Source organism: Podarcis vaucheri, assembly GCF_965113315.1.
Source record: "Podarcis vaucheri genome assembly, chromosome: 5".
Taxonomy (NCBI): Eukaryota; Metazoa; Chordata; class Lepidosauria; order Squamata; family Lacertidae; genus Podarcis; species Podarcis vaucheri.
Window position 1 is genome coordinate 74,745,517 of NC_138763.1, and position 14,197 is coordinate 74,759,713.

Genomic DNA, 14,197 nt, shown 5'->3' on the forward strand with positions numbered 1-14,197 from the left:
CCATTAAAATGGCAACAAAATAAAACCTTGTCGAATTCATGCAGTAGAAAGCAAATTTTAATAGAACTTATAATAGTTGTCTGTACCTAAATCATGAACAAGCTCAGCTTTATTGGAAGGTAACAAGTTCATGAACTACCTTTCTGCCCTGTAGAGGAACTTGTGTAATAAATATGCTCTGGAAATTCAAAACCAAAAGGCAGGAGGGATCCCATGCCATTCCAAGTTGTTGTTGTTGTTGTTGTTGTTGTTGTTGTTGTTGTTGTTGTTGTTGTTGTTATAATAATAAATAATAATATGTTGTCCCATTCTGGCCAGCTTCCAACAAATTAAAGCATCAAACACTAAAAACGTCCCTATACAGGGCTGCCTTCAGATGTCTTCTAAAAGTCAGATAGTCATTTATTTCCTTGACATCTGATGGGAGGGTGTTCCACAACTACCAAGAAGGCCCATTGCCTGGGTCCCTATAACCTCACTTCTCACAATGAGGGAACTGCCAGAAGGCCCTCAGAGCTGGATCTCTGTGAGAGTAGTTATGCCTCTCTACTAATAGGAGACACATTTCATAGTTAGAAACAGAAAAAGATAAATCCTAAAGGTTTTAAGATTAGATAATTAGACATGCTCAGTGGTTATAATTTCCCCATGCTAAAGATTAGCCAGATCAGTGGTAGTTCATTTCCAGCACAAACTACCGCAAGGTGTGCTGTTGTACTTTTTATCAAAGACACACAGATTGTAGTTTATCCTTTTGGGTGGAATTAGTATATCTGGGCATCTGTTGGATTAGTTTTGGTAAATAAGATTAAAGAAACATAGTTCTTAGACAAAATATTTGGCTTTGTAAACTTCTGGTTGTCAAATGCTTAAGATTAAATGTGCAATTCAGACAGCTTATGCTGAATGTAAAGCTTATTGATTTGACATTATTGATCTGGTCCTGCAAAGTGCCCCCAAATATAATTGACTTAAATGAGATATAAAACTCTCAGTATTCAGCGGAGACCACAGCAGTGACTGTTTGCATTGAGCTGTGCAATGGTAAAGGAAGCCATAACAGGTCAGCTGAGCCTTAGCATATACAGAAATGTGGAATGACTTTCTTTGGGGCACAAACTTATTGGGAGGAGAAAATAAATAATACAAAAGTGCCGTATTGTGGGTTCCATGACTTTCAGTGTGTGCATTTGGCCTGGCAAAGTCATCTCTAAAGTTCTGCAAATACAAAATAATAAAACTATGAAATGGAGCTTAAGCCTATCTAGATTTATATGTGTTTTTTGAACACAGATTTAGAAAAAACCACCAGTTTCTATTTTAAGAGACATTTTGATCTGTAAGGACAGAGATGGGCAATAATAGGTGGAACGTTCCTCTGTAACCACACCTTTGAATGTCTGACATTGAGTGCCCTTTTAAAATGTGTTGGAGGGCATTGGGTTGTTCTTGTTTTTATTTTGATTATGTATTTTGTGATTTTATATTGTGATTTTATCCTGTGAACCACCCTAAGACCTGCGGGTATAGAGCAGTATACAAAGTTAATCAATCAATCAATCAATCAATCAATAAAATGTGGGATAATAGTGTTACAGTTACCCCAGATGTTTACATTCATTTATTTTGTCTCACTATCTATTTAATTAGTACACACACACAGAGGGAGACTTTCTGTCAATGCAGTTGTCGTGCAGAGTTTGGGAGTTATAGTTTAAATGAGAAAGATTCATATAAATTTGAATGTACAGTGGTGCCTCGCAAGACGAAATTAATCCGTTCCACGAGTCTCTTCGTCTTGCGGTTTTTTCGTCTTGCGAAGCACGGCTCTTAGCGGCTTAGCGGCTATTAACGGCGTAGCGGCTTTAAGAAAAAGGAAACAAACTCGCAAGAACTTGCAATATGTTTCGTCTTGCGAAGCAAGCCCATAGGGAAATTCTTCTTGCGGAATGACTCAAAAAACGGAAAACTCTTTCGTCTTGCGCATTTTTCGTCTTGCAAGGCATTCGTCTTGCAAGGTACCACTGTATGATCTTGCATTACACCCAACCCCAAATGTTCCTTCCTACCTTCTTTCCTTGGGGTGCTGTGTGTTTTGCGGGGATGAGATATCGGAAGAAAAAATGGGATGTCCTGTTGCCGGGGGGGGGGGGCACTTGCAGGGTATGCAGTTTGGTTTCCCAATGCAAGTCAATGAGAGGCCCAAAGCTCTGGATATTTCTGGATATTGCTTTGGATTTGGGGTCTAAAGCACGTCCCTTATGAAGCAATCTGAACTGAAGGGCTGGATCTACCAAAGTGGGCCCTGAAGCAAAGCGGGAGGGCCTCACACAGCAATAATAATAATAATAATAATAATAATAATAATAATAATAATAATAGTAGTAGTAGTAGTATCTGTTTAGGGAAAAGCAGCAGCAGGGGGCAATTTTCAGTAAAGAAGCCATTGGGAATAGCTACTTACTCATGGGATATGGGGGGGCTTTGCGGCCTGGTGCAGCTATGCCACAGATCATGGGACCCTAGGGGGTTTATTGTTCATGTGGTCAGAGGGAGAACATTGGGGCTACCCTTCTGGCCACACAATTAAAACATGTTGAGGTCCATGATGTGGTCCAATCACATCAGGGCTGTAGAGGCTGGGTGTGGGTGGAGACCTGGCCAAAGCCAGCTCCGCTTCCTCACTATAAAAGGGAGTGGTGCCCAGGGTCTGACCTTTATTTCTGGACAATGCCAGATTTCCCACCCTCCTGCTCTATCATCTTATGGTCATGCCCAAAAGTAAGTGGGCTGGAACTTGTTAGGACCTTGCTATGGAATACTTGGTCACCATATTCAGGGCCAGTGAGATATTTTCCCTGCAGACTAATTGGCCTTTCTGCAGGTTTTCACCTTCCTCATATCAGTTGTCACAACTTTGGTGGTTAAGGCATTGGGTCTGGATCTTTAACATCTGGATAGCCTGCTAAAGGGGTCTGGGAAGGAGTAGTGCTGTCTGGGACCCCACACAGGGACTGATTGGGTCATAGTAGCTCTTCAAGAGGTGGCTCTGGAGGAAGCCTCATATTCAATGCATCTCCCGGGGGTGACCTCATTTCCAGGGTCAACCCATCTATTATTAACCAGCACATGGGTTGGTTGATCTTGGATACATACCCAATGCCTTCACCAAAATCAGTTTACATCTGTAATCAATAAAGTCATGGCCTATTTCATCCCAATACCAATGTCCTGTGTCTCATTTAATATGGTTGGCCCCCACCCCATGGCGACATACTTCTTGTGATTCAGCCTTCAATAGGGGGAATGGAGTTTTAGCTCTCAAAGAAGCATCCCTCATTTGTCACATGCTTTTGTGTGTATTATTGTGTGTCGTCTTTTCTCACCTATGTCTCCTAACTTGAGCTGCTTAAATATTGATTGGGTAAATCCACTTTTATTATTTTTACTTTATATTAAAGAAACCCATAAAATACTAACATCTTGCTTTCGCAATCTCAGTGAAAGGTGAAAGAATAAAACTCACCTCAGCTTATCATGGACCTCAATAGAATTTCATTTGCTTTCAGCAAGATCTAATTTGTGAGAATCTCAATGCAGCAAGAAATTTCAAGTGTAGAAGAAAGCTGGAGAAAAAAAAGAAAATGCTGTGAAATAAAAGAATGTTGCTGATGCTCATAACATTTTTGTTATGCATTACTTTTAGTATGTGTACACCTAGGATATTTTAAGTGAACACAATGGTAAGCTTGACTGTGGCATTCATCTGTTTGAATGGCTGCAGTCCTAACCCCATTTACCTGGGAGTAAGCCCCACTGAATGCAGTGGGACTTTCTTCTGAGCAGATGGAATTCCAGATGGAAATGCACATGAAGGGTGGAATTGATTGAGGAACGCACCACTGCTTAGGATCCAGGTCTCATTTTCTTCCCCAAGGGTTTCCTGTGCCCCATCTCCTATAGTTCGGGAGGGCTTCCCAATCCACCAGAGAGGCTTTTCCATGGATGTAGGTGGCTGCAAGGGGGAGGATGGAACAGGGAACTTCGCTTCTGTGAATTTACCTTAACACAGCTAATGTGCTCTCTTCTGCCCCAAACTGGACTTTAAGCTACCATTTGGGTTATCCATTTCCCCCTTTTCTCTCATATGAGAAGTATTTCCATAATGATGGATATCTTCAAGATTTATGCCTCAGCTGCAAATGCTACTCTAATACAAGCAAGCATTTTTAATCATCTTATCTGTCAGGGCTGCAGTTTCCATCTGCATAAATCTAAGCTTTGTTACTGCTTTTTTTGTCTGAAGTTTGTTAACATCAGACTGGCTGCAGCAGAGTATTCAATATATTTTAACACTGCTGCATTTAACAAGACTCAAGTAATTCTGCATACTAAATAATGTTTTAAAATCTTTGCTAAGATATAGCTATATCTTTGTTACCCTAGATTGGCTGTCTGCTTGGAAGTTTTGCTTCATCTGCAATGACTTTCAGTTTGTTTCTAGGTATAACCCAAAGTGCTAGTTCATACATACCAATAAAGTCCTAATGATAGGGCTGTTCATCCAGTCCAGACAAATCCCAGATCCTGAACCAAATCAGGACAATCTGGGATTTCTCAGATTGGTTCAAGGCAGCCCTGGACTGGGTCAAATCCACCTGGAGCAAAATAATGTTAGAGTCTGTTGAGTCCTGTTTTAATTTCTGTACCTATACAACTGCATATGCAATAGAATATATTATAGATCTCAGTATTCCGTAAGGAGGGGGAATATGAATTTGATCAAGAAACTTTGGTTTTACCTCTTACTGTAGATTCCGGCGTATAAGATGACTTTTTAAGCCCGGAAAATCCTCTAAAAAGTTGGGGGTCATCTTATACGCCAGGTATGGGTTCACTGGGCAGTGGCAGTGGGCGGCGGGGTCCACAGCGGGAGGAAGCTGCCTGGCGAAGCTGCCCAGCAATGCTAAGCCGGCTTCGCCGGGCAGCTTCCTCCTGGTGTGGAACGGAGTGGAGCCCGCCATCCACTGCCGCTGCCCAGCGAAGCTGCTGCATATAAGACTGGGCGTATAAGTTGACCCCCCCAATCGGCAGCTGCCAATTTGGGGGGTCGTCTTATACGCCCAGTCGCCTAATACGCCAGAATCTAGTTATTTTGAATTCTAGCTATTTACACATTGCCTTTGCAGTCAACGTACATGATCAGTTTTAAATTCCAGTAATTCCTTTCCAAAACTTACATTTCTATTGTAATAAAAAATCCCATTAAGGGCCACAAGAGCAGCATTAAAACAGTTTGAATAGTTCATTTCTTAATCGGATAATGCTGTGTAAATCAGTACAAGCAGAGTCTTTAAAGTCTTCTTGTTCTTTTCAAAGAATAAACCTGAGTTTGTGAATGGATTAAGATATGTTTCCCATAAGTCTCTCAAACAAAAGAAATGTCTCTGACAAACATGTAAGTTTATTGATCCGTAGTATCTGACCTGTGTGTCTCTCTTTTATTTTATTTTATTTTAAGAAAACTATTAATTTTTTTCTTAACAGTATTTTTGGGTGTCTGCTTTGATAATACCATTAAGTTATTACTTTCCAAAACTAGATCCCTGTATTTATGTATATCCTTCAGGTTTTCTGTGTTAACATATCTGGTGCTGATACTTTAATAGTTCAATGTGTTTTTTAATCTGTTGCTTAGAAAATAGTTTTCCAGATGAACAGTTTTCTCCATATATTTGCTAAGCTCTAAAACTGTACCTTCACAATTTGTTTGTTAAATTTTGCTTCGGTATCATTGTTTCACAGTTGGTGTTCCTAATCCTTTTTACTGCTATTTGCCAAAAACATAAATGATCCTTTAATCATCATCTACTTTTCCTTGGAAACTGTCTTTAATTGCACTGGGTGCCTATACAGTGGTGCCTCGCAAGACGAAATTAATTGGTTCCGCAAGTTTTTTCTTCTTGCGAGTTTTTCGTCTTGCGAAGCACGGTTTCCCATAGGAATGCATTAAAAATCAATTAATGCGTTCCTATGGAAACCGCTTGCCAGGCTGGCGGTGCGGAGAAGGGCTTTTCTCCGCACCGCAAGCCTTCAGGACAGGTACGGGAACAGAGGGGAAGGCGCACAGCGCTTTCCCTCTGTTCCCGGGGCTTGCGTGGGAGGAGGGTTTTTCCTCCCCACCGCCAACATTCAGAACAGCATTCTGAATGTTGGCGGTGGGAAGGAAAACCCTCCTCCCACCCCAAGTCTTCAGGAAAGCCATCCGATGCCGGGTGGCAGGAGAAGGTGTCCCCCCCCCGGCATCGGAGCTTCGTTCCGATGCCGCGCGGCGGGAGGAGGCGTTCCCCCCCCGCCGCCCGGCATCGGAGCTTCGTTCCGGTGCCGCGCGGCGGGAGGAGGCGTCCCCCCCCGCCGCCCGGCATCGGAGCTTCGTTCCGGTGCCGCGCGGCGGGAGGAGGCGTTCCCCCCCGCCGCCCGGCATCGGAGCTTCGTTCCGGTGCCGCGCGGCGGGAGGAGGCGTTCCCCCCCGCCGCCCGGCATCGGAGCTTCGTTCCGGTGCCGCGCGGCGGGAGGAGGCGTTCCCCCCCCGCCGCCCGGCATCGGAGCTTCGTTCCGGTGCCGCGCGGCGGGAGGAGGCGTTCCCCCCCGCCGCCCGGCATCGGACCTTCGTTCCGGTGCCGCGCGGCGGGAGGAGGCGTTCCCCCCCCGCCGCCCGGCATCGGAGCTTCGTTCCGGTGCCGCGCGGCGGGAGGAGGCGTTCCCCCCCCCCCGCCGCCCGGCATCGGACCTTCGTTCCGGTGCCGCGCGGCGGGAGGAGGCGTTCCACCTCCCCCGCCCGGCATCGGAGCTTCGTTCCGATGCCGCGCGGCGGGAGGAGGCGTTCCCCCCCCGCCGCCTGGCATCGGAGCTTCGTTCCGGTGCCGCGCTGCAGGAGGAGGCGTTCCCCCCCCCCCCGCCGCCTGGCATCGGAGCTTCGTTCCGAAGCCGGCAGCGGGAGGAGTTCCGAGGACAGTGGGGAAGACGCGCTGCGCTTCCCCGCTGTCCCTGAGATTTCCCTATGGGCTGTCGTCTTGCGAAGCAAGCCCATAGGGAAATTCGTTTTGCGAAGCGCCTCCGAAACGGAAAACCCTTTCGTCTAGCGGGTTTTCCGTCTTGCGAGGCGTTCGTCTTGCGGGGTACCACTGTATGAGCTTTTTGCTATCCACACTGCGTCTCCAATTTTGCATCTCCTTATTTGCTCTAATAAATAATTTTGGCATTAGTGCAGCCTTTACCAAATGAGTTATTCTGAGATCCATTATCCTGTATTTTGCTTAGCTGTGTAGATTCAGTGGCACTGAAACAATGGATTGCTTCTTCATGGGGCATGTCTGTGGTATCTCCAGATGATAATATAGATTACAGCACAATGTTCTGTTTGTAATACTCTACAAATTTCCAAATATGTCAGTGATCTCACATTATGTTTTGGGTTTCTATGGCCTTATTCTTGCATTGGCAAGTAACTTAGCTCTTTACATCTTGATTGTACACTAATGGGATAATTAAAGATAGAGGGGAATGATTATGCATGAGATATTATTTTATAGTTTTATAATAATTAAATATGCTAGCATTCTGAACTGTAGACATTCTGAAGCTGTAATTACATTTTGGCAGATTGGGTGCATTGTTAGAATTCCCGTCTTCTCTTTTTCCAGCAAATTATCTTAGTTTTTGATAAGCTAAAGCATTTTGATCAACAGAAGTTGATAGACTTCCTATAGACAAAGGTTTTTCAAGCTGCAGCTAGGAACAATATTGAAGGGATATAAACAATTATTTGCTACACTGTGTTTGCAACAAAAAGGCTATTGTTTTTAGTTTGGAGACACGGCAGCAATCCTATTCAAGTACAATATGTAGTATTTAGGGCTGTTAAACTAGGGGAGAGGTGAAAGGCAACTTAGGTAAATCAGGGTCTCTCGGATAAATTGAAAAATTGGTTGCAAACTGATAGACTGTAACTGTGATTTCAATTAACAAATAATATTACACCTAGGCCTTCTGGGCCAAATTGAGTTGACTCCTGAGATATCTTGCAGTTGGTGTGATTTGAAGTTCTTTGCATCCTTCCAACATAACATTATCAGTTTAAATGTCATTCATATCACCTCCTCTTTTGAATGGTTTCAATTTTACAAAACATTGTTACAAAGTGGGTGCACTAGTTGATAATAATAATAATAAATAATTATTATTATTATTTATACCCCACCCATCCTGCAAGGTTGCCCCAGCCACTCTGGACAGCTTCCCTGGGCAATAGTAAGCTCCAGGAGTGGTCTCTTTGCAGAATTTGTTTCCTTATAATGAGAGACCAATCAATGAAGACTTGTGCAGTCTTTGTAATATCTGTCTATCTGCAATTTATACAACGTAGGTCCAGTTTGGCCCCTTGATGTTGTTTTCCCCAAACCATGCGCATCTGCCCCACACCTGATGTTATCTGTGGTATCAGGAGTGGGGCAGGTAGAGATTGTGCAATTGAGTTAAATCAATCCCTGCAGAAAATAATTTATAGATGATGATTCCAAATCTCCTGAATTTGCTGCATGGCAAGAGTTCCCTGTGGGGAACTTGACTGTACAGCCAATCCCTTTAAGCCTCATCTGATCAGCGGTGCTTCAAAGGCAGTAAAAGACCAGATTATCATCTGATTCCATTGCTACAACAGGTGTTTGATAGGTTGGTGAACTTGCCTGCAAGGGCTAGGGGAGATCCACTTCTCTTGCCCTGATCCATATCTATACAAGCAGAGCATAGTGGAAGCCAAAAGACTTAGAGGAGGAGGCACATTCATAAATCTTGCATCGGATTCCAAAAGGTCAATGCTCACTACTTTCTGGCTCTTTGCCCAAATTTAAGTTTCCCTTCTTCTACAACCCTGACTCAGTAGAATGCTTGTCTCAGAACCCATCCTGTGTGTAGACTGGCCATTAAGGAAACAGTACATCCCATTCAGGAAATATAAACTAATAATTCTGAATTGTTAGTGAGCAGCTAGCTTAACAAAGATAGCCAGCTGACAACCTGTGCTTTATTTAGGTCCTATGTTTTAAATTTGATATCCTGAAAAGATACTATTGCTTGTAGAATTTTTCATTATTGTCAGTAGGTTTATTTCTTCAATCAAAGGTCATAACTTAAGTTCACAACTCAACAGATAAAAGTGTCAGTGGCTTAAAGCAAAATTCAAAGCACACAATCAAATGTATCATCGAGCCAGCTTCTATCAAGGCATCAATGTCAACAGGTCACTATTACAATCTACAACATTTCACTGAACAAATGGCCACCCAGGGTTTTGTGTGGCTATGGCAAAAAAGAGCTATCTTAGCAGTGCTATAATTATCCTGATTATTTAGCAAAGACAGCTTTTCTCTGGGTGAGATTGCTCCCTCCATCAGTGTTGCAATAAATGACAATGACTATTTCTTTATGAGATATACAAATCTGGCAATATAACAATAATGACTGACATTTTAAATTTCCTGTTGACCACAGGCACAGAATGTATACTTGTCATTGGCATCTTAGCATATCACCCTTCTAAATACATAGAGGACACTATCTGAAATTAAAGGGCAGTCAAAGTCATATGCAAGTATGGGATGCTTATTTGTGAAAATAATGTTCTAGAAAAAAATGTTTTATGGACTATGTATCTGTGTTGGGGATAAATGCAAACATGTCAATGTTTTTTCTCCAGGTGGCTAATCTTGCTTGCTCAGTATCAACAAACGAAGAAGGAATAAAAATTGTCCAAACAGCAGCCAGTCATATGGAGACTTTGTGCCCACAGGTATGACTTTTACATTCAATATATTTTTTTAAAGAATCTGTTCAAAATGTGTGCAGGAATATAATGCCAGAATGAGTCATTGAAAAAAGTATAGGCATAAAGAGAAAAATATTAAAAATACGAATGTTTTGTTATTTGTCTTTACAAACAGCATACCGTACAGATTCAAAAATGGAGAGCGTGGCTTGTCTTGCGGTAGCATGTTGTCCTTTGGGGCTATTGGTCATTGTCATTCCATTAGAAAACGGTAGGGAGGATGCCTGCCTTTGTTAGCTCCATCACATTCAACTATTAATTGGGAGTTCTTAGGGCAAATTGATATCACCCTCAGTTCCAGCCCTAGGCATTTTGCTGCTTGAAGCAGAAAAGCTTGCCATCTACATCAGCGAGGTTAGTGAGCCATTTGCAAGGGCTGATGCTTTTCCTGGCCCCACCCCAGCATCCACTGCCATTTTGTAGCCCTGGTGGTGGGATTCCTATTGCCACCAGCCTCCCATCATGCTTGCCAGATGGTGGCACCTCATTTCAGCACCATGTGAAAGAAGGGAAGTAGGTTGTATGGGCTGTCTGTTGTGCTGTCAGGTAAAAGCAATTGTTTATGAGCACTGTGGGGAGTGGAGAGGGGAGCCAAAAGTTTCCAAGGCCTTGTTGCACCATTCAGACACCTTTCTCTATCACCTCCCTCCCCACCTGAAGCAGATAATAGAATCATAGAATTGTATAACTGGAAGGAACCCCAAGACTCATCTAGTTCAATACCCTGCAGTGCAGGAATCCTGCCCACAGTCATCCCTAGGGGAACTTGAACTTATTTCACTGTGTTTCATGGCATGGCTAGCCCTGATCGCAATATAGATAGTGGTCAGGAAACACTATTTTTGGGGAGGGGGAGGGGGAGAAACCAACATAATTTTAAAAAAACCTTTCATTTTTACCAGGCATGTATTTATTAGATATAATAAGAGAGCACATGGGTCCTGGCATGTTTTCAATACAGAGACAGTTCTTCTATATCTGCAATGTGTGGTACAGGGCATACTCTGGCACAGCAAATTCAGATTTGACTCAGATGCGTATGAAAGGTTGACAGTCTGTTGCAACCCAGACCTAACAGCAGTGTGACAGATGTTTCTTTGAGAATACTGGAATGAGAGAAGAGTGAGTGCTTGAGAAACAATTGACAGGTCACTGTGGTGAGTTTCTCTCTTTTTCAGAGTTACAGGGCCAATACAAGTTGCCAGCTTAAGCAGTATGGTAATATACACCACTAAAGCACTTATGGCCTCTGCTTTTGGTTCTTCATTACGCTGTGCCTCTGATTCCTCTAGAGTAGGGATGTAGTAGTGTGGTGTTTGTCATTATGACTGACTTTTACAGCTTTGCATATTAAAAGATATAAGGTATATGCAGTGCTTTTTTCTAAAAAATATGTTTAGGGGCACTCTCATTTTGATTCAAGAAAATCACCATTGGTCCATAAAGGACTGCTGCTTCTGCCACTGCCCAGGACTGACCCGCTGGGAGCCTGAAGGGCCCTGCCCTGCCTCTCTCCACCTGGCTTGGGGCAGGGCCTGACAGGCTCCATACAGGACTGCTGCTGCTGCTGCTCAAAAGAGAGGGCTTCTTTTTTGTGTTTTTATTTTTATCTATGTCATTTTAAATTGTTATTGATATTAATGTTGTATTTTTAGTTTTAGATTTTATGATTTCTGTGGAAATTTTCCCCATTTGGTTGTGTACCTTTTGATGTGTTTTATTTATTGTTTATAACTTTTGTTATGTTGGTAATTATGTAAATCTTGTCATGTTGTAAGCCACCTCGAACATTGTTTTAACTATGGAAAGGCGGCATACAAATAAAACGATAATTATGACCATTTTATAGTTCAAATTGGAAACATAAATACAGTAAATGGACAAAAGTACAAAGATTCACAAAATGTTTAGGGGTATGCGTACCCCTGCATCCCCCCCAGAAAAAGCACTGGGTATGGAGATACTTGTAAAACATGGTGAGGTGAGTGTAAAGCAGAGATGAGAGAGGGATGGGATGTTGGAGTGTGTTGTGTGCTGATTGGCTGAGGGTGAAGTGTGACAGAACAGGTGGGTGGAGAGAGCAAAAGACAGTTTGCTTTGGAGTGAGTGAGAGAAGGGTGGCTGGTGTGGATGTTCAGGAGTAAGGAATAGAGTAGGCAGGATAGGACTAGGGATATAGTTATCAGTGCATGTCAGAATACACAGTATCCTAACACAGTTATTAGAAACCAATCATATAAGAAACTACTATATTTAGTTTTTGTTATAGTAATTTTGTTGTTCCTACCATGTATCATATTTGGCAAATCAATCAGGGCTGTGACAGAGTAAACAAGATGTAATGGTGTTTATATGGTGACAGTGGGATACCAATAATTAAGAGATTGTTTGAACTATTGGAAGGCTAGACCTGATAACCTTAGGAGGCAAATAAGAACCCAGAAGGGTTGAAAGAACATTTACCAAGCAAAAGGGATTGGTGATTTGAAATAAAGTTTCCCCCTACTCATAAGACTTGGGCCGGGGAGGGTATGACAAAGTAAAATTAGATTCAGTATGCATTTAAAGCCAAAACTATCAGATGTGCGCTTTCTGAAACAATTTGTAAACGAAAACACAGCTATCCTTGCTGATTCACATTTATCTGAATTTTGTGATGCAGTTCTCCAACTAAACAATGTTTACTAGACTGCATATATTAGGGAATATTGCTTGCAAAACGTGTTCATTAGTTCATTCAACTTTATTATTTTAATGGGCTCTATTTGCTTTTGATATAGAAAGTTGTTCTTTGTTTTCAGACATGGATAAGATTGCCATATTTCAAAAAGTGAAAATCTGGACAGATTTTTGTTGGGCTTTTTAAAGTTTTGCCCAAAGTTGTTGAGTAAAGAAATTGGAAAATCAGCAAAAACGATACTGCCGACATTGGCTCTGCCATACGTCTGGATTTTCCCTGATATTTAGCTGATTTCCTCCCAGATACTGTTAGAATTACTGATCTATGATTGCAGTCATGTGATTTTTGTCTTTCACATGTTGGTATGTGTTTTGATTCCACAGAGTGGGAAATGATGAAGACAGGATGTTTGTGTTACTGTGTTCTGTGAAGTGGGACTATGGTCCTTTGTTCTTTTCTCTTTGCTGTCTGATGCTAGAGAGAGAGGCAGCTATGTTGCAGTGCTCCATGTGTGTTTATATGTAAATAAAGTAGATTAGCCAAAATGCTGAGTTGCTGAGGTTTGTCACGTGCATGATGCGCAAACTCTGCGGATCCCTATGTGTGCCGGTGTCAGTTGGCATCGGTCGCTGTGATGTTTGGGCTGAAGAAAGCTTATGAAGCTCCCGAACGATCGACCAGGAGGGAGGGAACATGCCAGTCGGACATGTGTCTCTGCCAGGATCCTACTCAAGTGTAGGCTGAACTCCTGACAGATACTGCTTGCAGTTGCAGTATTCTGGATATGTCTGGGAAATTCTGGACATATGGCAACAATAGATTTATTGTGTGTACATTTGTAGATATACATTTGTGAGAGTTTTGCTTTGTTCTGCTCAGTTTTGTCCCCCCCCCTACTTTATACAATAATATAAAGGTAAAAGTAAATGGACCCCTGACCGTTAGGTCCAGTTGCGGACAACTTTGGTGTTTGTTCCGAGAGAGCCAGTGTTTGTTCACAGACAGCTTCTGGGTCATGTGGCCAGCATGACTAAGCTGCTTCTGACGAACTAGAGCAGCGCATGGAAACACCGTTTACCTTCCCACCGGAGCGGTACCTAGCTTTTGAACTGCTAGGTTGGCAGGAGCACCCAGTCGTGGGGATTCGAACCGTCGACCTTCTGATTGGCGAGCCCTAGGCTCAGTGGTTCAGCGCCACCTGCATCCTATACAATTATATATATATATGTGTGTGTGTGTGTAAATGTATAGATGTATAGATAGATATAGGTATTGCATTGATACACCACTTGTCGCTCCTGCTTTTAGTCACCTTGCCCTAAACCAAAGGAAACTCTTTTTCAATGCTAATTGCCATACAAGGGGGCAATTTTCACAGATACTATGTCAGGGGAGGAGAGGCTTAGATCCTCACACCCTCCTGCCCATGTCATTTCTTAAAAACCCAACATGATTGCTAATTATTTCATTAATATAACATGTTGTTAGGCCCTAAGAATGGATCCTCACTGGGTTGTCACTGGGTTGTCACTGGGGCCTGGGGCAGAGGAAAGATAGGGGCAATGGCAAATGATGGCTTGAAATAGGCAGTGGTTTATTCTTAGCTGGGAAGGCTGATATACTGCTGCAACTGC

At 42.7% G+C, this 14,197-nt stretch overlaps 1 protein-coding gene across 10 annotated transcripts in view; it reads left to right on the forward strand.

The window, feature by feature from the left end:
• CTNNA3 (catenin alpha 3) overlaps positions 1-14,197 on the forward strand; it is a 591,589-nt gene that overhangs the window by 370,674 nt on the left and 206,718 nt on the right. For all 10 annotated transcript variants that reach the window (XR_014219667.1, XR_014219668.1, XM_082222364.1 and 7 more), the window contains one exon: positions 9,755-9,847. Coding sequence is in view for 8 of the 10 variants with exons in the window: in XM_082222364.1 (XP_082078490.1) it covers positions 9,755-9,847 (93 nt within the window). In the remaining 2 variants the exon portion in view is untranslated. The remainder of the gene's footprint in view (positions 1-9,754; positions 9,848-14,197) is intronic.